Consider the following 23936-nt stretch of genomic DNA (forward strand, 5'->3'; position numbering starts at 1 on the left):
ACATCAAAAATATCATACACCATGATCAAGTTGGATTTATTCCTGGAATGCAAAAGGTTGGTACAATATCCGCAAATCAATTAATGTGATACACCGCATTAACAAATCAATTAATGTGATACACCACATTAACAAATCAAAAGATAAAAACCATATGATCATATCAACAGATACAGAAAAAGCATTTGACAAAATCTCAGCAAAGTGGGAATAGAGGAAACATCCCTCAACATAATAAAGGCCATATATGACAAACCTACAGCTAACATCATATTTAATGGGGAAAGGCTAAAAGCATTTTCCTTAAGATCAGGAACAAGACAAGGATGCCCACTTTCACCACTCCTCTTCGACGTTGTATTGGAAGTCTTAGCCACAGCAATAAGACAAGAAAGAGAAATTAAAAAGCATCTGAATTGGAAAGGAAGAAGTAAAACTCTTGTTATTTGCCAATTACATGATACTATATGTAGAGAACCTTAAAGATTCCACCAAAAAACTGTTGGAACTGATCAATGAATTCAATAAAGTAGCAGGTCACAAAATAAATATTCAGAAGTCAGTGGCATTTTTATACACTAATGATGAACTTTCAGAAAGAGAAATTAAGAAAACAATCCCATTTACAATTACATCGAAAACTATAAAATACCTGGGAATCAAATTAACCAAGAAGGTAGAAGACCTGTTTCCAGAAAATTATAAGTTAGTGAAAAAAGAAATTGAAGAAGATACAAATAATTGGAAAGATATACCCTGTTCATAGGTAGGAAGAATCAACATTGTTAAAATTGCCATACTACCCAAAGCAATCTATAGATTCAATGCAATCCCTATCAAAATACCAATGGCATTTTTCAGAGAGCTAGAAGAAACAATCCTAAAATTTATATGGAGCCATAAAAAATGCCCAATAGCCATGGCAATCTTGAGAAAAAAGAACAAAGCTGGAGATATCATACTACCTGATATCGAACTATACTACAAGGCTACAGTAATCAAAACAGCATGGTACTGGCATAAAAACAGATACATTGATCAATGAAACAGAACAGAGAGCCCAAAAATAAATCCACATCTATACATTCACTTAATATATGACGAAGGAGGTAATACAAATACAATTGGAGTAAAGACAGTCTCTTCAATAAACGATGTTGGGAAAATTGGACAGAAACATGCAAAAAAAAAAAAAAAAAGAAGTTGGATCATCTTCTTACACCGTATACAAGAATAGACTCGAAATGGATTAAAGATTTAAATGTAAGACCCAAAACCACAAAACTTTTAGAAGAAACAGGCAGTAAACTCTCTGATATTACTAATGGGAATTTCTTTTCAGATATATCTCCCCGGGCAAGAAAAAAATAAACAAATGGGACTACATCGAACTAAAAAGTTTTTGTACAGCAAAGGAAACCATAAACAAAAGAAAAAGACAACAGACCATTTGGGAGAAGATATTTGCTAATGATACATCTGATAAGAGGTTAACATCCAAAATTTATAAAGAACTTATACAACTCAACAACAAAAAAATAAACAATCCATTTAAAAAATAGGCAGAAGACCTTAAAAGATACTTCTCCAAAGAGGAAATACAGATGGCTAACAGACATATGAAAAGATGCTCAAGGTCGCTAATCATCAGAGAAATACGAATTAAAACCACAATGAGAGATCACCTCACACCTGTCAGAATGGCTATCATCAATAAATCAAAAAACAGCAAGTGTTGGCGAGGATGCGGAGAAAAGGGAACCTTTATACATTGTTGGCAGGATTGCAAATTGGTACAACCGCTATGGAAAACAGTATGGAGGTTTCTCAAAAAATTAAAAATGGATATACCTTTTGACCCAGCAATTGCACTTCTGGGTATTTATCCAAAGAAAACCAAAACAATAATTTGTAAAGATCTATGCACTCCAATATTTTGGAGCATAATTTACAATATTGCAGCATAATTTACAATAGCCAAGATATGGAAGCAAACTAAATGCCCATCAACAGACGATTGAATAAAGAAATTATTGTTCATATATACAATGGAATATCACTCAGACATTAAAAAAAATGAAATCCTACCATTTGCAACAACATGGATGGACCTAGAGGTTATTATGCTGAATGAAATAAGTCAGACAGAGAAAGATAGATACTATATGATTTCACTTATATGCAGTATCTAAGGAACAAAAAGAACAACCTAATCAAAAACAGACACAAATATAGTGGACAATTTGGTGACAGACAGAGGGGAGAGGGGTTGGGAGGCTGAAAGAATGGGGTAAAGGGTTAAAGAAGTACAAATTAGTAGTTGATAGTTGGGCATGGGGAGCATGGCAGAGGGAATGAGGTTAGCATTAATATGATGGCTAAGTGGAGGGAGGGAGCAATTCGGGGGATTGTTTTATGAACATTATAAATGTCTAACCAACGTACTTTATACTTGAAACTAATTTAAATAAATTTATTTTAAAAAGTTGTCTCTTATACACTGTGTAGCTCAGATATTTGGAATTCCAACTTAGTACTTGTACAAAGACTTGAGAAGACCTGAACTTGAGGCTCCTTTCTGTAGAAAATTCTAGGTTTATCTGTAGGTACTCCTGTAGCTCACACTGATGCTAAAATGTACTGGACTCCTGCCTATGTAAAAATCTAAGATGAGCAAACTCTTAACAGAGTAACAATACTAGCTAGCTTTTAAACAACTCAGAATATCTGCATTATGGGTCTTTTTAAAGATTATAATTTAGTATTAGCTAAAGGCCTGTTTAAGACATTAATATTAGAGCAAGCTGACAGCCTTTGATTATGCTGGATTCTCCAAGTTTAGTCTCTGTACTAAGCTAGAACACCACAAACTAAAGCACCTAGACCATATTACCTTCATCAATGCACTTATCATTATCTGTAATGACTTTATTTCTTGATTATCATCTATCTCTCCAACAAAAATTAAGTTCCAAGAATGTATAGAACTTGTCTGTTTTGTTCTGAAGGGTATGAAACAGAGGCTGGGCATACAGAAAATGCTCAATAACAATTTATCAAATGAATGACTGAATGCTCAACTCTTTCCTTTATTCTCCACAATCACAAAATCCTATCAATTCACCTCTATAATGACTCTTGACTTCATCCATTCCCCTCCAATTCCACCACTATAGTTCAGACCCTCATTACCTCACAGCTGGTTTCTCTGTCCCAGTTCTCTTTCCCTTTGGTCCATCACACATATCACTGCCACATCTATGTCCCTAGAGCACAGCTTTGCTCACATTTCCTCACTCCATTAAAAAATCTTCAGTACTTCTCTACTGCTTATCAAATAAACACCAAACTTCTTAGTCCAACATTGTTAGTCCTCCATGATTTGGCTCCAGCTCTCCCTTCCAGCCTCATCTCCCATTGCTCCTCAGTCGATTCCCCACATTCCAATCAAATTAGACTACTCAGCTTTTTCTTAACTGTCCTATGTCTTTGTCACTAAGCCTTTTTTCATATTGTTCTTTCTTCTAGAATATTCCAGTCTATCCCTCTTCTCTAAAATCCAAGATGAATTTCAAATACCACACTTACTATGAAGTAATTAAGTAAGGCTCATTCTAGAGCCCCCTTGTCAAAAGTGATATCACATTATATGCTACCATGTTATAAGCCACTCAAGGGTAAAGAATGGACTTTATTTATCTGTTTTCCCCCAGGAGAACCCAATGCCCCCAATGCCTCACATACAGGAAATACTTATTATGAGGCAACTCAAGGTGCTATATATCCATGTCAACTTCTCTCATTTCCTTTACAGTCAGTTAATACAACTCACACAGCCAAGAAAAAAACAAAATACTTAATAAAGGTAGACATGACAAAACAACTTAAAATATTCAGGAAATAATAGCCTTTGTATAAGACACACGTGATACCAGTAAATCAAGAAGAGATTCGAGCTCTAGATAGAGGCTATTACCTAATGATCTTTTATAAAGTCCCTTCTAGTTCTAAGGTTCTGCAAGAGGAGTGATAAGACTGATAACATTTAACAACAGTTATCTAGCTCTCTGAAAAATACCTCTAAAACATCAGGAAACCCATTTCCTGATCCACTTCCTCAGACCCCAAAGGAAACTAATTATTTGGGAAAAGAAAAGACATACTGGTAATCAGTCTTTTCTCTGCTAGAGTTCAATTTGTTTTGGTAGATGGAAAATTTTTTCATTAGAAAAAAATCATGTCACCTTTTCTATTCAAAGCATTTATAAAAGTACGTACTGTTTTCATATGCATTGTCTCATAAGATTCATTCATTCAACAAATATTGATTGAGCACTTACTATAGAGCGGGCACTGCTCCAGCTGATGACTACACAAGAAGATGAACAATAAACAAATAAATATACGTCTGGTGTTGCTAAGTGCTATGGAAAAAATGAAGCTGGGTTGAGGCAATTTTGTTTTGTATAAGGTATCCAAGAAATTATCCTCACAAAAACCCTATAAGATAGGTGGGATATTAGCTATTAGCATAATTAGCATAGACTACTCTGAGCTCCTTCACTTGAGACGATAAAATACAAATGTCATCCTTTCCCTCAGAAGTACTGCATAGAGATTATCAGGGATGTGAATGAAAAAGCAAGGATTTCGTCTTCTGTATTTTTTTTTTTTTTTTGGTATCTATATATTTGCCTGCCTGGCTTCAGAAAAACAAAGCCAACTGGATCAAGGCGAGGATCAATTAATGAAAAATTAGAGAAGTAGGGAACTAGAAATATATACTGATGGTGGTATTGGCTTTAACAAAGTACTTCATACCTCATTAAATTTACAAAATAAGGAGGCTGAACTAGAGGATATCCAAGGCTATCATATTCTAACATTCTATGATTCTAGGTAGCCTTCGATTTGCAGGAAAAGGTAAACATAAAAAGCTGAAGATAAACTGAACTTTGGGAAACTAAATATAATTTTTTAATGTAACAGAATGTATCCTATTTAAAGGCACATGAGTCATTTCTGTAATTCGGGTTTTTGTTTATAGGACTTTCTTCTAAGAGGGGATACCCATTAAATAGAGGACACACATAAGAATTAAGAAATAAGAAAAGGGGTAGGAGCCAACTCTGAAGTGCTTCTTTCGACTTAATTCATTGACTTTCTTAATGCCCTAAGACAGTTATTAAGACTATATATGGCCATTTAAAATTCAACAAGTTATTATTAAGCACTGGAGAGTATTTGTTGTAGTGAAGAGATACACTTCAAGCAATAGAGAAAGAGTCCTTGATTTGATTCACTAAAAAAGTATGGAAGGGGAAAAAATGCACTGAGAATTTACATTGATAAAACTTAGGATTCCATAGTATGAGAAAAGGGAAAATAACAAAATTAAGATTTTTAATGGGCTTATAAAAATTTGAAGACCAAGAATAAAGGCATTAAAGATAGTTCAAGTTCCTTAAAATACCTATTTGTTTTCACTTGTACATATATAAAGAAACTCTGGAAGATACTACTAACAATGGCTACCTACGCAGGGAGACAGGAAATAGGCAGATGAGGGTGAGGTGCAAAGGGGAGATTTTTTACTGAATTCACTTTTATAGAATACTTTTTATTAACTGAATATTTTTTTTGCTGTATTTTTAACCATGTAAATATATTGCCTATTTTAAAAATTAAATAAAAAATTTTAATGGTCCTCAAATTCAATTTTTTTGCAGGAAACTGTTGAAAAACAAGAAAGCCAAAGAAAGGAGACATCAGAACAAAGTACCAAGAGGCAAAGAAAATGTTATAGCACTAGAAAGTCTCAGAAAATCTAAAGAGGGGATGACCCAGGTTGTTTCAGGGACCAGCTGGGAAAGTCAGGTGAAATGCGACACGGACAGCACTACTGAGGACAAGAAGCTTATGATAACTCAAACCAGTGCCAGCTGTATGAGTGTCTTGAAAATGTGATACACAAATTTTAAGGCCCTGTGTCCCTGGATAGTGTGAAATCCACAATGGGATGAAACTAGAACTTCACTAACAGGCCTGGAACTAGTTTTCTTTCACCCTCTAAAATAAAGAGGGGGAAGAAATAAGAAACAAATCTCTATGAGAGTCGCAAAACTTATTAAGCAGTTAGAAAATGAGAATTCTGAGGAAAAGATAAATCCTTTTGAATCATTTAGCGAAGAAAATAAGTTCTATAATGTAAGAATTATTTAAGGCAGCCCTTGAAAAACGATGGAAGGAAATGTCCTTGTAAAGTCATTTCTACTCTCAGGATTTTTTGATTTGTGGCTTAATCCCCAGTGTGCCTCCCTGCAGGGGAGATTTTGCTAATTTGGCCTAGTTAGTACAAAGTATTAGTAATACCAAGTGAAAATTTGCAAGTAAACTTGAACAGGCTTATTTAATCAGCTGGAAAATCCCTTACTTAAAAGTACAATTAATACTTCTGAGGTACTAATATTCTTTCCTGTCATGGATGTTAGTTTGTTTGCTTTATAATAATCATTAAATTATGCATTTATGTTTTATGAACTTTTCTACATGGTGTATATTTTGCAATTTTTAAAAATGGATTAAAAAAAAAAAAAAAAAACCCCAACCATTGAAATTATCTTTTCCATGAACTATTTCCCTTGTGGTGAGACCAAAGGCTGAAGTCAGTCTTTTTATCACGAAAAGCCCTTATCAACACATGGCCTACCTAAGAAATGATACTTGATCAGAGCCAGAGTCCTCTTCTCTTTGAGTCCTCACTCCCAAGTAAGGGCCACTAAACTCTGAGACATTATTAATGGAAAGAGGCTGTCTATAGAGCAGGAACCAGGAAAACAGGCATGCCAAGGAACATTGGGCTCTGACAATAAATAGCTCTCTATATTTTTCATATATTGTCAGGTTTAAGAAAAGGAAATTTAATTTGTACTTGACTTGGAAAAATACACAGTTCAAATAAAAGCAAAGAGGAAAAGCAAAGAAGTTTTAGTCACCTGAAAAGTCAGAGTCCAACGGGCTTTACCTATCTGCTATTGCTATAAGAGTATTTTCTAAAAAAAAGTTACACCAATTGGCCAAATTTATCTAAATAGGCACAACTTGAACCCTGAGATTTGTCATTTCTTTTTACTTCTATTAAGACCAAAGAAATTTGTCATTCTTTTTCTAAGGTCATAGAAAAGAGGAGGGAAATACATTTCGAAATTCTACAATGAATGAAACAATTCTCTAAAACAGTCCCAAGGACCCATGTTCCTTTCCCTTACCCAGAAAGTTAAAGTTTGCCTCCTCTCTCGCATACTTACTACCACTTGCAAAAGCCCAGATAAAAAAAGTTAGACTTTAAGAAAGAGAAGAGGTAATGGGGAAATCAATGAACTTAGGAAAACTACTTTGTCCCAGAACTTCATATTTGAAAAAAATCCTCAAAAATTCTGTTCAACTTCTCTGTGTCTAGATGAGAAAATTTAAGCCCATACAGGTGAAGTGACTTGCTAAAGGACATGAACTAGTTTTGAGAAGTTTTTCTCTTCATTTATTACTTTCTTTTCCCATTAATTATTTGTGGTAGCTTGAACAATACATATACTAAAAAAGAAAGATATAAATAATAAACATGGTGAATTATGGTAGAGTCAGGATTTCTCACTTCCAGTCTACTGTTCTTTATATCATATCACGTTTTGTTCCTTAACTTTCAAATTTTCCCAGTGGAAGACACAGGCTACTGGTTCCACTTTTTCCTATTAAGTAGCTGTTCCGAGCTGCAACATAAGTACACACGTAAAGGACCATTTTGTGTATACAATGTCTTAATTGCTTTTGCCATCCTCCACTAAAAATGCCTCTCCAACTATGTCAAGAGATTTATTGGCCTTGTCTTACTTCTGTCCCACTATTAACCCAAAGAAACTGAAATTTCTTCCAAAATGTAAAGACTAAAAGGTAATTTAGTTAAGGGCAGTTTATAAGGTAGTTCTGTTAATAAAGGCAGTTTAATTAAGCTTTATATTTGTAAATATGTAATTATACAAAGACTTTCCCCCCTCATCTGGTAACACCTATCGATTTAATTCTTTAAATGACACCTGTTGAATGAGGGATCCCCTAAAATGGTGTCTAATGTCAGTCCTCAGTATTCAATGGCTAATTACTTGGCTGGTTGATTATAAGCCAGGAGGCTTTGCTTCTCTACTTGTTGCTTTGTTTCAAGATAATCATGAAAAAGAAATCCAAGATTTGGTCAAACATTTGTTAGGGAAGTTTGAAATCTGACCGAATGAAGATTTGTATTTCTTTCACCCGTGCTTCTTACTGCAGGAGTAACAGGACTGACATTAAGGCAAGAATCAGTGCTGGCTCAATCTGGACAACTGCGTAACAAGGCCAAAGATGTGGAATCTCTCCTTACTGGCCCAGTTTGGCTTATTCTATTCTATTCCAGTGCCCAACAGCTACCTATGCTCTCATGTCACAAATAAGGCTGGATAAGAGTACAGCCCATCATCTCTCTTATACTGAAAACAGGCTCTGTTAATATCACAATACTAACGCCATCTTTATATTCAAAGATAGAATTCTGAATGTGTGTGTGACAGAGATTCTGCAGGGTTGTACCTTCTTTTACTATGCCATCTTTCTTTAACTCTATTAAACAGTTCCATTTCATTTATGTCTTTTTTCTGATCTGGCCTGCAGCCAAAAACATTAAATCTTATTAACAGAGTTGAGAAGTGCCATGACTCACAAATGATCCTTAAAGGCAATTAAACTGAAAAATAACCCCTATAAGCCAGAAATGAAACAAAAGGTTAACTACTTATCCGAACTTTGGCAAAGAGACACAGTTCTTTCTCCCTCATCTCCCCTAAGCCTCTTAGGAAAGGGGTATCTGAAGCTGCTCCTCCTCCTCCTCCAACTCACTTTCTGCGTCAAATAGTATGGGTCAAAGTCCTCCAGGGGAACTGCGACCAGGCCTTGTGGGATGTCCCCGTAGATGAAAGGCAAACTCTTCCCTGCTTCCAGGTCACTGTTTGGCTTGGGCTTGCTGTCCTCATCATCTTCCCGATGACTGCCATCGGCTTTTGGTGGTTTCTTAAGCTTGCTCTCAGCAATGCGCCTCTCGATGTTTGCCAGCGACTCAGGAGTGAAAGGCTTGAAACTATCAGGGCCTGGTGGTGCGAGCAGCCGCGCTGCCATCTTCTCATCCTGCAGCAGCTTCGTTAGTTATGCTGCGTCCAGGACAGGTCAGCTCTGGAAGAAAAAGCAACACAGACAGCATTAATCAATCACTGCTCTAAAAAGAGGCCAGGCTAAACCATCTCTCTCTCAAACTTTATTCACAATCTTTGCAACACATAGTTTCTTCCGTGACACAATTATTTTTCTCTTCAGAAAATCTGTGGCGTGAATAGACTAGGTGATGTTCATAACCACCCCTCAGGGGAATGATCAGCCAGCGAGATCAAAAGATGGGAGTCTCCCGAATTGCTAGTATTTATTATTTACTTAGATGCAACTCCCTGTTAGGACCACATACAGTTACAAAGATATATTCCATGCCCTCAAGGAACTTATATTCTAAACTAATAAGGCATATTTAATATTACCAGGGGTACAAGTTAGCTTTGGACTGCTTGTATGCCCGTCTTTCTTGGTAATCCACTCCCCAAAGAAACACCCTTTCTTCCAAGGACAACACAAATGGTCACTGTTTTCAAATTTCAGATTCTGAAAACACTAAACCCTTTAAAACTTTGGAGGCACAAATTATAGATAAAATAACTTCCATCTGCCTCGGCTCCTCAGTTTCAAGTTATTTTTCAATTCACAAAGTTGTGTAAAATCCATCCAGTATAAAAGCCCAGAAGTACTTTCTTTGATGACCAAGCTCCTGCCAGGGACAAACGAAAAGCACTTTTCTCTGTGGAGAGGGCAGACACTGTTCTATGTACCTCACACTCAGCAGCAAGAAAACGCGAATGGGAGAGGAATCTTAGAGGACTTCCTCTGATGCAACAACACTGCAGCCCTGCAGGATAAATGACAGCAGAAAGGCCTGTGTGCAACTGGACAGGGGCTCAAGCCAGGAAGGACAGGAAGTGAGAATGGAGTAACAAACCAAAATTCCCTTCTAAAAAGAGAAACTGAAGTTATGACATAACAGAGCCAATGATTTCTAAGCATGGTGTCTGAAAAGCCCATTTCTCCTTACATTTAACTAGAGTCCTGGGTTATTTAAATCCATGCCTTTAGACAAAGGATCCCTAATGCCAAAAGCAATAGTGTTCCTTTACTGTCACAAAGTGACCCAAGCAGGTCAGTCTTACCATGAACCTTTAGGGTGTTACTGGCAGTTCACCTGGTGCTCATGGTGCTGCTCTTTCCTTTAGTTTTGTGAGCTCCACACACAATCCAGGAAATTCTTTTTTAAGGCTAATGATTGTTCTTTCCCTTCTTTCTACTTAGCCTTCAGGGTCCACTTCAAGGCAAGTATCCATAAAACCTGAGGCTTCTCAAGACAACAGTAGTAGAGTTAACTAATTTGGGAGTTAAAAACCTAAGTGCTACTTTCATAAATACACAAGCAGAGATCCCAGATTTCTCTGGTGGTAGTGATTGCTAAGTGTTGCAAAGGCAGTGTGTAGTGTTCCTATGCGGGCTAGTCAGCTGACTCACAATATGGGACAAATGGGGCCAGAACCACAAGTTTGTCCCCACATAGACCTGTTAGCTTCACTCTAGGCAAAAACACACTGTTCCACAGATGGCAGGGTTAAAGAAATCATTTTCATGTATGAAGCATGGAATTTTAGAGCTGCAAGGGATTGACAGATCCAGTCCATGTCATTTTACAGATTAGGAAATTTGGGGTCCTAACAGATGGGATAACTTTGCTCAAAGTCACGGGGCCAGGATGAAAATCACTACCAAAGAACTCTGACTCCCCAACTCACACTTATTTTATTACGAAAATATCAGTTATCCATCCTCCTATCCTGCTCTCCCACTACTCCCCAGCAGGAATCATCAGGAATCGTCAGGGTCATCAAATAAATCACATGCAAATGCCAATGGCTTTACTGATCTAAGACTAATTCATCTTTGCCCCAAACCAGAATTCCTTCCCCCTCATTCCATTCCTCCTATCTATCTCTGAACCTCCTCCCAATTAATCTCCACTCCTCCAGAGCCCTCCCACAAGCTCTGGCCTTCGCTAATTTTTCCCCTTGTAAACTCCTATAGCTTTCTCATGACCTTAGCTAACATTCGTCACATTCTTACTATGCTTCAGGCATTGTTCCAAGTGCCTTGCTTATATTCACTAATTTAATCTCAGGAACAACATATGAGGTAGATATTATTATATTATCCCCATTTAACAGATGAGAAAACAGAGGCACAGAGACCTAATGTAGCCCAAAGTTAGAAAATGACAAAGTCAGGATTCAACACATCCTACTCACATTTGTTTTCGCTCTTAATTATTGTTGAATTGCGCCATGCAAATTCCCAGAAGTCATAGGCGGTTTCTTAAACTTCTTTTGTAACCCTTTCACAGAGAATAGGATTATGCCTGGAACCCAGAATTAGTCCAAATACCTGGGACTCCATGGCTCCCATAGCCACACTCATTCTCTTACCCTTGGGTCACCCTCAGTTCCTACTTAGAGGACAAAGAATACTGCAAGAGAAAGTCACTGAAGATGCTGACAAATTCTTGTGACCTGATTACATGCACTGGGTTCTTCACAGGTAAAGCCATCCAAGGCTAAGTTCTCTCTGCCTTTGCTTCCAGATTCTATTTCCTCCTGCCTTCTCCATCACTGCTCTCGATCACATTCTCAATCTTTACCTTTCCTCGCCTACTTCTGTATCTTCTCCCTTTACATCTTCATCCCTCGACTCTTTGGCTTAAATGCTCCCAGTTCTGTTCTATGTTATCCTGGTTCTATCTACAACTACAGTCTCCTCTTCCCCCCCCCCCCACCTCTTTCTTTTCTAAGGGCTGGCCTTCCGCAATCTCTGTTACACTTTTTGTTTCAGGGATCTCATCTACTCAAAATAATCTGTATGTGGGTGATTTTCAGATTTCCATCACCAGCCCTAACTGCTCTTCTGAGCCCCACGAGTGCCTGTCATCACTTCAAAATTAAAGCACTTAAATCCACATGTTTTTACTTCCCAAACTGATTCATTCTCCCAGCTTTCTTTATTCTGTTATTGGGAGCATCATTTTTCCAGCGATCTAGAGTGAAACCTCAGTCATCTTTGCCCTGTTGTACTTTGCTGTCCTTGCCCAACTAGTCGCCAGCCTTACTAATGCTTCTTCCGCGTTTCCTTCTAAAATAGTATCATCCTAATTCAGGTCCCACCGCAATGGTCTCCCACTCATAGATCAGCCCTCAGTCCACCAGGCACATATCAAAAGATCCATTTCCCTAAAAATCTGCCTCCATTATGCCACTTCCCTCCCTAAAGCTTACCAGAGTTAAAGGACTGAATCCGAATATCTGCCATTTCATTGCCATTCAAGGCCTATTACAACATCACTTCTCAAACATTCTCTTCTACTGCTTATTTGCAAGAACATCTACTCTGGTGACTGTTTTTTGTTTTGGTTTTCTAGTTTTTTTTTTGTTTTTTTGTTTTTTTTTTAAGGTAGAACATAATACAATAAAGTGAACAGCTCTTAAGTAGACAGGTTGGTTATTGTGTACATATGTATACACCTGTATAATCACTACTCACATCAAGAGAGAGAAGATTTATTTCCAGCACTTCAGTGGCTCTCTTGAGCTCCCTTGTCAATAACTACCAACTTCTGTACCCTCGCAGCAATGGTTATTCTGATATGCATCACCAGAGATTAGTTTGGCCTGTCCTTGAACTTCATTTAAATAGAGTGTAAATATATTCTTCAGGGTCTGGCTTCTTTCACTCAACAATTTTTCTGTAAAATTCATCTTTGTTGTGTGTGTAGCAATAGTTCATTCTTTTTTATTGCTGTGTAGTATTCCATGTATGAATATGGTACAATTTATCCATTCTAATTTGAGAGACATTTAGGTCGTTTATAGTTTTAGGCTACGATGGATAAAGCTACTAAGAATCTTTTTGTACATGTTTTTGGTGGTCACATACATTCATTTCTTTTGAACATATAGGCAGGAGTAGAATGCTGGGGTCAGAAGACGGCACATGTTTAGCTTTAGTGATACTCCTACCAGCAAATGCAAGAGGGTTCCAGTTGCTCCACATCCTCACTAACACTTGGAAATGACATAGTCTTCTTTATTTTACCCATTCTAGTGGGTTCACATATACAGTGGTATCTCGTAGATGTAGAAGAAAACCATTTACTAAGGCGAAATTTACATGACATAAAATTAACCATTTTAAAGTGAACAATTCAGCGGCAATTAGTACATTCACAATGTAGTGCAATTACTATCTCTATCTAGTTCCAAAACAGTTCCAGCATTTCAAAGTAAAACCCTTTTACCTATTAATCAGTTTTCTCTGTATTCGTCTCCTTGTCTCCCCTCTCCACACGCCCCTAGCTCCTAGCAACCATCAGTCTGTGTTCTGTCTATATGATTTATCTATTCTGGATATTCATATAAACGAAATCATACTATATGTCTGACTTCTTTCATTTAGTATAAAGCTTTTGAAGTTCATCCACATTGTAGTATGTGGGTGAATAGGTTTTGTTATAGTATGTGTATCATAATTTGTTTATTCATTCATCATCCATTGATGGACATTTGGGATCTTTCCACTTTTTGGCTACTGTTAATAGTGTGTGTGTATGTACTTTTTTTAGTTCCTATTCTCCATTCTTTTTAAAATACACCCAGAAGTGGAGCTGCGGGGTCCACTTTGGTAACTCTATGTTTAACTTTTTGAGGAACTGCCCAACTATATTCCACAGCGACTGAACCATTTTGCATTCTCACCAGGAATATAAGCAATGTAAGGGTTCCAATTTCTCCACACTCTTATTTTCCTGTCTTTTTTATTATAGCCATCCTAGCGGGTGTGAAATAGTATCTCATTGCGGTTCTGACTTGCATGTCTCTAATGACAATAATGCTGAGGATTTTTTCATGTGTTTGTTGGCTCACTGTAGTTTTAATTTGCTTTTCTCTGATATTGAGTACCTTTCATATATTTATTGGCCAATTGGATATACTCCTTTGTGAAATGGCAGTTTTAAGTCTTTGCCTACTTCTTCTATTGAGTCATCTGCATATTCTTATTGATTTGTAGGAGTTCTTTGTATAGTCTCCACACAAGTCATTTGTCAGATACATTTCAAATATTTTTCTCCTTTTTACTTTCTTAATGGTGTCTTTTGATAAACTGTAGTTCTTAATTTGACTGAATCCACTTTCTTACTTAGATTTCAAATCATTTGGAATTGATTTTTGTATATTGTGTGAGATAGAGGTAAAGGTTAATTTTTTTCCTACATGGATATCCAATTGACTCAGCCTCACTTAATAAAAAGTCTAGTCACTGTTATTTTCACTGACTCCCAAATACACTGTCATTTTCTTGTTTGAAATCTCCTGAAGTCTCTTCCCTTCTTATCTAAGTACTATTCATCCATTAAAATGAGCTTAAATTCTTCCTCCATCTGAGGAAGTTAATTTGCAACGAGTAAAAATAAGTTTTAGATTTAGAAAGAACTTAGAGACTATCTAGTCCAACTATCCTTATTTTACACATAAGTAAACTTACCAGTAAATCGGAGAGGCTGTGTTGTCTAATTGCTAATTAGAGATAGATGCAGAAATAGGGCACACATTTCTTGGCCTCCAACATAATGCTCTTTTCACTATATCACAGTCTCTTAGATAATTCACCTTGTCCATCATACTAGTACTATCTCAGCTTTCTTCTTCCTGCAGTGCTAAAATGAGACAGCTAGCCCAGGTGATGAAAGAACAATAAAAGTGACTTTTAGCCCTGAGAATTCCAAAAGCGACTGAACTAGACTTGAAGTTGGGGACAACAGGTGATCGGAGCTCTCTTCCTTTGGACATCCAGGTGGATAAGACCTTAAAATGCCAGCTGTGGCCTGGACACACACAAATAAAGATGAATCTTTAAAAAAAAAAAAGTGGAAGAGGGAAAGAATACTGGCATTGGAGTGAGGTTATAACAGGGATGAAGGAAGAAACTCACCTAGCAAGAACTGTTAAAGGAAACACTAGGCAAGGGTACACGAGGAAAAATGTTAGGGTGGGAATCAAGTAGCAAGTAGGATTACTTGCTCAGACTTAAAAAAGAAAAAAACTGAAGGACTCAATTTCTGATATCAAAAATTACTACAAAGATCTGTGACCAAAGTGTGTGGTACTGGTATAAAGACAGATATATATATACCAATGGACTAGATTAGAGAGCCCAGAAACAAACCCTCACATATATGGTGAAATGATTTTCAACGAGGGCGCCAAGATGATGCAGTGGGGAAAAGGACAGTCTTTTCAACAAATGGTGTTGGGAAAACTGGTTATCTACATGCAAAAGAATGAAGTTGGATTCTTACCTTATACCACACAAAAATTAACTCAAAATGGATAAAATAACTAAACGTAAGAGCTAAAACTATAAAACTCAGAAGAAATCATGGGGGAGAGTTTCGTGACTGGATTTGGCAAGGATTTCTTGCACTTGATACCAAAAGCATAGCAACAACAACAAAAGAGATATACCGGACTTCATCAAAATTAAAAACCTTTGTGTATCAAAGGAACTATCAAGAGAGTGAAAAGGCAGTTCACAGAATAGGGAAAAATATTTGCAAATCATCTATCTCATAAGAGATTAATATGGAGAATATATAAAGAATTCCTACAACTCAACAACAACAACAAAACAACCTAATTAATTAAATATGGACAAAGGATTTGAATAGACATTTCTCCAAAGAAGAGATTGAAAATGGCCAACAACTATATCTTTTCAGATGCCCAACATCACTTATCATTAGGGAAAAGCATATTAAAACCACAATGAGATACCACTTCACACTTATTAGGATGGCTATTATAAAAGAAAACAAACAAACGAACAAACAGAAACAGAAAATAACAAGTGTTGGCAAGAATGTGGAAAAACTGGTATCCTTGTGCTGCTATAGAAATAAATATGGCTGTTCCTCAAAATTAAACATAGAATTACCATAAGATTAAGCAATTTCATTTTTAGGTATATAACTAAAAGAACTGAAAGCAGGAACTCAAACAGATGTCTGTACACCCATTTCATAGCAGCATTATTCACAATAGCCAAAAGGTTGAAACAAGCCAAATGTCTACGGACTGGTGAATGAATAAACAAGCTGTGCTATATACGTACAATGGAATATTATTTAGCCTTAAAAAGGAAGGAAATTCTGACACATGCTACAACATGGTTGAACCTTGAAGTACACTAAGTGAATAAACTAAACACAAAAGGTCAAATACAGTATGAGTCCACTTATATGAAGTACCTAGAGTCAAATGCACATAAAGACAAAAAGTAGTAGTGGTTACCAAAGGCTAGGGGGAGGGAGCTATGGGGAGTTACTGTTTAATGGGTAGAGTTTAAGTTTGAGATGATGAAAAAAGTTCTGGTGATGGATGATGGTGATAGTTGCACAACAATATGAATGTACTTAATACCATTTCATTGTACATTTAAAATAGTTAAAATTGTAAATTTTATATTATATTTACCACAATTTTCTTTAAAAGAGAAAAAAAGCATTTACTGTGCCCCCTACTATATGTCAGAAACTGTACAGATGATCAGTATAGCTCCCTGCCTTCTGGGGGTGGTAGACAAGTAAAAAGACAAAATATAATATGATAAATCTAATAAAGTAAAATAGGCTTTTATGGAAAGATACAAGCAAGATACTTAATCTAGTTTAGAGAAAACAGAAAAGGCTTCTTGGAGAAAGTGATATCTTAACTAAAGCTTGAGGGGTAGCTAGTGGAGTGGTAGATGTCGGGAAAATGGATGGCAGGAAGAAGAAACATAAAGACCACAGACAAGGGGGACCAAGCCACTTGGGTACTGCAAACAGTTCAGTGTAAGTGGACTTTAGAAAATTAACTAACAGGTAAGCAGGTGCCTCATCAGGAAAGCAAAGCCATTATCATGGAAAGGAGTTTTGATTTTATCCTGAAGGCAATAAGGGGATATTGAAGGCTTTTAAATAGTGAATGACTTGATCAAACTTACACTTTAGAGAGATCATTCCAGCTACAGTGTATAGAATGAGGCAGGCACTGGGTCGGGGGAGGAACAAGATCAGAGTGAAGAAGACCAGGTAGAAGAAGACTGCTGTAGCGATTCGGTTCAGACAAAACAAAGGCCTGAAGCAGGAAGCAGCAGGAGGTAGGGATGAAGTACTGAACAGTCCTGTCGATTAAATGAGGGGTAAGGCAGAATGAAAATCAGGAAAGAGGCCCGAAATTCTGTCATGGGCAAATGGAAGGAGGTAGTAAAATTCAAAGAATCAAATATGATGCACAGCTCTGGTCAAGATGATGACTTTGCTTTTAAACATCTTGAGTCTGAATTGCTCTGGTACCTCCAAATGGAGACACTGAACAGGCAGTAGATATGTGGTTCTGAAGTTCAAGGAAAAGACTTAACAACAAGAACTAAAAGAAGAGAAGAAGCTTGGTATAAAAGTATAGCTAGACTCTGAGGACTGCCAGCCAGCTCTTTGCATTGTTGATATATAGCTCATTTGGAATTAGCCAGAGGAGCAGCTCTGCACTGGGAGGAAGGTGGGCGGCTCTTATCACAGGAGAAGAGAGAAATGCAGCCAGATGGATAAGTTTACACTGTCCCCACTCCCTGGGCCCCTCCTTCCTCCAGTGACAACTAGATGCTAGGCTGCCAATTTTCTACTTTGTCACTTACAGATTTCGTTTTGGAAAATCACATAACAGTTCTAGAAATTGAAATAAAAACAATTTTGTCAAACCTTAATTTCATTCACTTGAAACACAAAAATTGCAGTCCTAAGGCTCTCTTGTTAACATCAAAATCTAGCTTTACCTCCTACAAGTTCTTACTGCCCTGCCTCACCCTGGTGAATGTCAGCATCCATGCTGACAGCTGCTCGCTGTGCATTCTTCTCACTGGTTCTCCACCTTGTGAGGCCACTTTGAAGTTGGTTCTTCCTAAGCCTTAACATCCACCAAATTTTCCCAAAGCTGAGCTATTTGCCTCTGATTCTCAGTAACTGATCTCTTCCTAATTCCACTGAGAGAGATACTCTTGGTTGATCTACATCTATGACTTCCTACAGAAACCCTTTGAAGGGTCTGTTTACAGTATATTTTGAAAGAGGCCTAATATGAATATAAACATAAGATTAACCATGATAAATAAGTCCATGATAAATAACTCTATTAGAAGTACTTATGAAGCACTTATACTTTTGAGTACTTAAATATTTTGATCTAAAAATGCTTTTAAATGAAGTCAAAACCAATGATTATTATGATTTTAAATAGATCCAAGTTGCTCTGAGCAAGTCCCATCAGCCCAAAATGAAGATCGGTTTCCAGCTTGTCTATATATCCACACAACTATCAAGCCTACTCTTCTATCTGCTTCTCAACATACAGCTCTATTAAGATGACGGTAGCCTTCCATCTCCTTGGCCCTGCAGACACTAAACGTCAAAATTTTCTTCTAGTTTTATCACCTATCTCTCATCAATAATTTTCTTTTTTTCAAATTTAACAGACTTTCCATGTTTCTTTTATGTCTTCCACAAAGCACAACAGCCTTTCCCCTTTACATCTCACACATTAAATCCTTTGTAGACTCTGTTGTTGCCCCACATCTATTGTTATTCTCTTCACTAGTCTCCTGATTGAAATACAATTTCTCTTCTTTATAATTGAAAAGAGTTTCATTTTTGTAATCTGTGGTTCTCTACTTCTCTTTGCTTCAATTCCAACATGCACATAAGATTTTACCCTCAATTTCCTGTGAGAACTATAATTTTTACAGCATTATTGAGACTCTCTTCTCCATCTTTTTGGTCCCTTTCCCTCGTCCTCATGCAAAGAGAGCAGATTTTGTCTTATTTTCCATTAGACTGTTTCCACGTTCTCCAGAAAACTAAATTGGTATTGGCATGTGTTTAACATCTAGAAAAGAAATGTCGGTTAATAGGTGCTCACACTCCTAGGAGGACCAAAATATTTAGGAAGCTGTATTTTATCTGAAGTGTCTAAGACTGGCTCCTCAGTACCATTCTAGAGCCCGGATGAGAAACCCTCACTTCACATGTTCTCTCATAAGCATTCAGTGGGCATAGCGGGAATAGCAAAAATCCTTCCATATGAAGGAATACAGTTGGGGTAGCATGTGGAAGTAGCTGTACGCATTAAAAATTTTTTAAATTCCTAATTATAACTGAGGAAAAAGAAATTAACACCTCATATTTCATGCTGTCTTTCTCCTTTACAAGTGGATAGTCAATCGGCATAAGTCTGCTAAATACACGATTTGGGTTAGAGGTGACTGCTTCTGATCAAAAATCTGATAGTTTTAAGCTCTGCCTCTCTACTATATAATGATTATGAGACCTACTTAAGTGACTAAGAAAGTACAGGGGTTAATACAGTGTCTTAACATGTAGAAAGTACACAGTAAATATTAGCTTTTAATACCACTTGTATTAACAGTGTAATTTTTTCCATTTCACTCAATCTTCATAAAATAAATAAAAATCCAGAACGATTTCTGCAAATCATTACACAATTTCTGCTGAACAAAGATGACATCATTGTGGACATAAATTTTTGTCAAGCAGTCAGTGACACTAAACACTATCTATAAATGTTCATTTTTCAGTTGATACAAAAAGTATAAGTGTGGGTATAAAAGGTAGTTAAGGAATATCAATATACTATATGTACAAAAGACAATGTGGGCAAGTTGTAAATACTCCACTACATTACAGGCTATATACAGCCAAATGCATGCTTGCCAAGTACAACTGAGGAATAAAGACAATTTTATTCTTACCAGAGAAAGAAATGGTGGAAACGTTTGCTAGACTCATAACATCTTTCACAACTGAGGACCACAATTATGTCAATGACATCACAGGGTCACATTATTTTGGTCTGCATATATTTTTTTTCATAGCATATAGAAATCAGAAGTTACAAGATTTCACAGTTGGTCTTATCTTTGTCATCAAAAATATAGCATTTGACTATAATGAAGGTTAAGGTTTCTGTTCTTTATGATCAGTAAGACCCTAATCCATATGCTTCTATAAAACTTGATAATTTCCAATTAAAATAATGGTTTTTGACAGCTGACATCATCCTTGTTATAGACATATTTTAAAAATTAAGACATCATCAAGATCTCCACTATCCTCCCTAAAGAGAAACAATCCAAACCAAGATTAAGAAACTGATATTACAGTTCAGATATTGTCACTGACTAGCAGTATGGCCTTTGATAAATCAATTTACCTACGCAAGCTTTAGTCTTATTTAAAAAAGGAGGGAGGTGAGTGAAATGATTTATAGAGCCAGCTCTGCAATTCATCAGCTAGTTGACCTTGGGCAAATTACATTATCTTATGGAGCCTCCACATGAGATGAGGCATGTGAAGTCGGTTTCAACAAATAATGATAATCATAATGCTATCATTAATAATAGTTAATGTGGAGCATTTACTCCATGTTAGGCACAGTTCTTAGAGCTTTTGTATAATGATTTTGATCCTGCCAATGACTCTGTGACATATTGTTATTATCCCATATTATTGATGAGAAAACTAAAGCACAGAGATGTTAAGCAACTTGTCCAAGATTACAGAGTGGGAATCAAACTGTCTGGCTCCAGGGTCTGAACCATTTCGCTACACTACTTCTTGTTATCAGCACTCTTTTCCTTTTCCTGCACCTCTTCTAAAATCCCTTCCAGCTCTATGAGGCCATAAAAATAAACGAATTAGCTGTTCTGGACTCTAACAGGCTAAGCAAAGTTGGCTTCTCTGAGAGAATTAACAAGGTTCTAAACATATGGCAGCATAAATCTGAAAGAATTGTGTCCTGGCTCAATCATCTGATAATTATGTGTTGAATAGGGGAATGAACACAGAGGCTAAGAAGAGCTCCAGCACTATTCGATTGATCCTTACCACCACCATGACCAAGAATTCATTCATTCAATAAGCACATTTTGAGTGTCTACTATGTGCCAGGCACTAGAAAGAACTTAGAAAATTGATATCAGAACACATTCACCTAAGTCATTATCTGTCAGTCATGTTGTAGAGTAGATTCCTGCACTGGACGGTAGAAAGTTGGATTAAAATTTTAAAGTTTTTTTCAATCAGTGGAAATTTTTTTCAAATGAAATCTTAGATGAAATGTCAATATATAATGCAGACAAAAAGCATCTCTGCTCTGGTTGAAACAGAGAGTGAACCTGAAGTCTGTCTTACTCCTCTCATGTCACCCCTGAAGACATTTCTGCAATGTCAGGATAGCTCTAAAACTATTACACAAAATAATTATGTCTCTTTCAACTCCAGAACTCAATGGACCACTCTTATGATGACAGATCTGGGACTGTTTACTAATAAAGTTTACTTGATATGAACATGTAAATATATATGAAAGTGGTTATGTGCCTATCTGTAAAACTGAGGTGATATCTATGAAGATTATGATAATATATATTGTCAAGCAGTTTATAAATATTACCTTCAATCCTCACAACAACCTATCTAGGCAGGTATTGACAGCTTCATTTTACAAGTGAAGAGAGAGAGATTCCAATAAAAAATAGGAACTCCCAAGGTCACACAGGAAGCAGCCTCCCTCTAATGGCCATGTGCTTTCCACTATACTATGATGCCTCTGACAACGACTAAAATCAAACATTTGCCTACTCCAAAGAAGGTGAAATGTCAATATACAATACAAATGCATCTCTGCTTTTGTTGAAGCAAGGAGTGAGCCAGAAGTCCACTTCACCCCTCTCATGTCACTCCCGTATCATCTTATATCATGGCAGACTTTTAGTAACAACATGGGAACTGACAGCTTGCATGCAGTTTTGCCACTCTGGCAACACACAGGTTGCTTCACTGGTTGAAAAAGGTGACAACCAAACAAGGTCGAACCTTAGGGCAGACCCTTGGGTGTGGATAAGAGGTCTGGATACAGGTACCACAACGCCTGCTCTTCACTTGCTGAATCAATCACTAATGGGTAGCAGGGTAGGCCCACCGAACAGTTACTAGAAGATGACCTACTGACCAAATGCAGAAGTGCCGCTCACACTTCTATGAGGTTGTACAGGGGAAGGGAAGATGGGCCACTCAAGTAGCTGTTGTGATACGCAGACTGCACAAGCAGAGGACTGCAAGCAAGGGAAATACACACAATGGGGACGTCTGAGGTACAGCTTTGACCATGGGGATAATAAAATCATCTTCCTCATAGAGTTACCACAAAGAGCAGATAGCAGAATATCTGTCAAGAGCTCTCGAAGTGCTACACAAATATAAATGCAATAATACACAGTAGCCTGGCTATGAATTGTTATAAAGTCACAGCAGCAAACAATCCAGTGTGGTCAGCCATGATTAAAAACAAGATAGATCTCACATTAACAAAACAAAGAATAAAAATCATATGATTATCTCAAGAGATGCAGAAAAAGCATTTGAGAAAATTCAACATCCATTTATGGTAACTTTGAACAAAGTGGATATAGAGGGAATATACCCCAACATAATAAAGGCCAAAAACAGGGTAGATCTTTCCTGAACAAGATTTTAGACTTGCTAGGAATCTTAGGAGATTGAGCTGACAGAGTTTTGAACTCTGCAAACAGTTGCTGAGGCTACAAATTAATGTCACTTCGTATTTGTATAGTACTTTAACATTTACAGAGCATTTTCTTATCCTTTACCTCATCTCATCCTCACTTGTGATAGTGCCAGATCCAACTTCATAGGAAAAGTATTTGGTGTTAAAGAGGTTAACTGACTTACTCTATATCTAACAGCCAGTGCAGGGAACAAAATATTAAATGGTCCTTGTCCATTTTCTAAGGAGGGAGAATTCCTTTCCTGTTGAGAATAGCAATCTTCCTTATGCTGAATAGAATAATGTATAAGAAGAGAAAAGGGAAAATTCTCTAAATCATAATAATAATGATTTTGATGGTAATGAAAAGAGGCCAGGAAGGAAAACTCTGGGAATGTGGCTTATGCTGTCATCCAGCTAGGAAGTTTAGGGACAGAAAGAAAAGGAGAAAAAAAGAGGAGAGATAACTATTATACAGAAAGCCTGAAGAATACTTTTTAGGAATTCTAGTGGTTTAAAGCCCAACACATCCTGCTAACATCTTCAAGAATCCTCCAGTAAAGATCTGCATTACTTGTTAAGTCTTTTGGAACTGAGTTTGAGTATGCTTTGTTTCTGTTGTTTTTATTGCTTTTCTGTTTTGTTTTTACAGTGCTTTAAGATAAAAGAGGGGTAGCTTACAAAAGCAAGTAGTTACATCTGAGTTACACAGGCAAGTGGCAGAGTGTGAGTTGGGATTCAGTGCTTCTGCTTTCTACCCCAGTGCTTTTCTATGATAACACACTGTCTCTACACACGGTGGACATGATGTGGACAGGGTCTTTGCAGAAGCATCCATAAACACTGTCAACAGTGCCTTATGAAAGATCATCTCCAAACACAAATCACAGTAACATGCATCCCAATACTGTTAATAATGCTTTCACAACTACTTTCCAAGTGGAATCTCACCACCACCCTATGACAGGCTCACAGAGGGAAATGACTTGCTCAGAGTCACAAAGATATTAAGTAGCAGAGCCAGGACTTAAACCTAGGATGGGACTTTTCTTT

The 23936-nt window shown here is 37.0% G+C and overlaps 1 protein-coding gene across 1 annotated transcript in view; it reads right to left on the reverse strand.

Annotated features, from left to right (window-relative positions):
* Positions 1–23936, reverse strand: part of SCN8A (sodium voltage-gated channel alpha subunit 8) — a 180167-nt gene that overhangs the window by 119430 nt on the left and 36801 nt on the right. Inside the window, exon 3 of the mRNA XM_023524541.1 lies at positions 8926–9255. Coding sequence (XP_023380309.1) covers positions 8926–9201 — 276 coding nt within the window. The 5' untranslated portion in view covers positions 9202–9255. The remainder of the gene's footprint in view (positions 1–8925; positions 9256–23936) is intronic.

Source organism: Pteropus vampyrus, unplaced genomic scaffold (assembly GCF_000151845.1).
Source record: "Pteropus vampyrus isolate Shadow unplaced genomic scaffold, Pvam_2.0 Scaffold471, whole genome shotgun sequence".
NCBI lineage: Eukaryota > Metazoa > Chordata > Mammalia > Chiroptera > Pteropodidae > Pteropus > Pteropus vampyrus.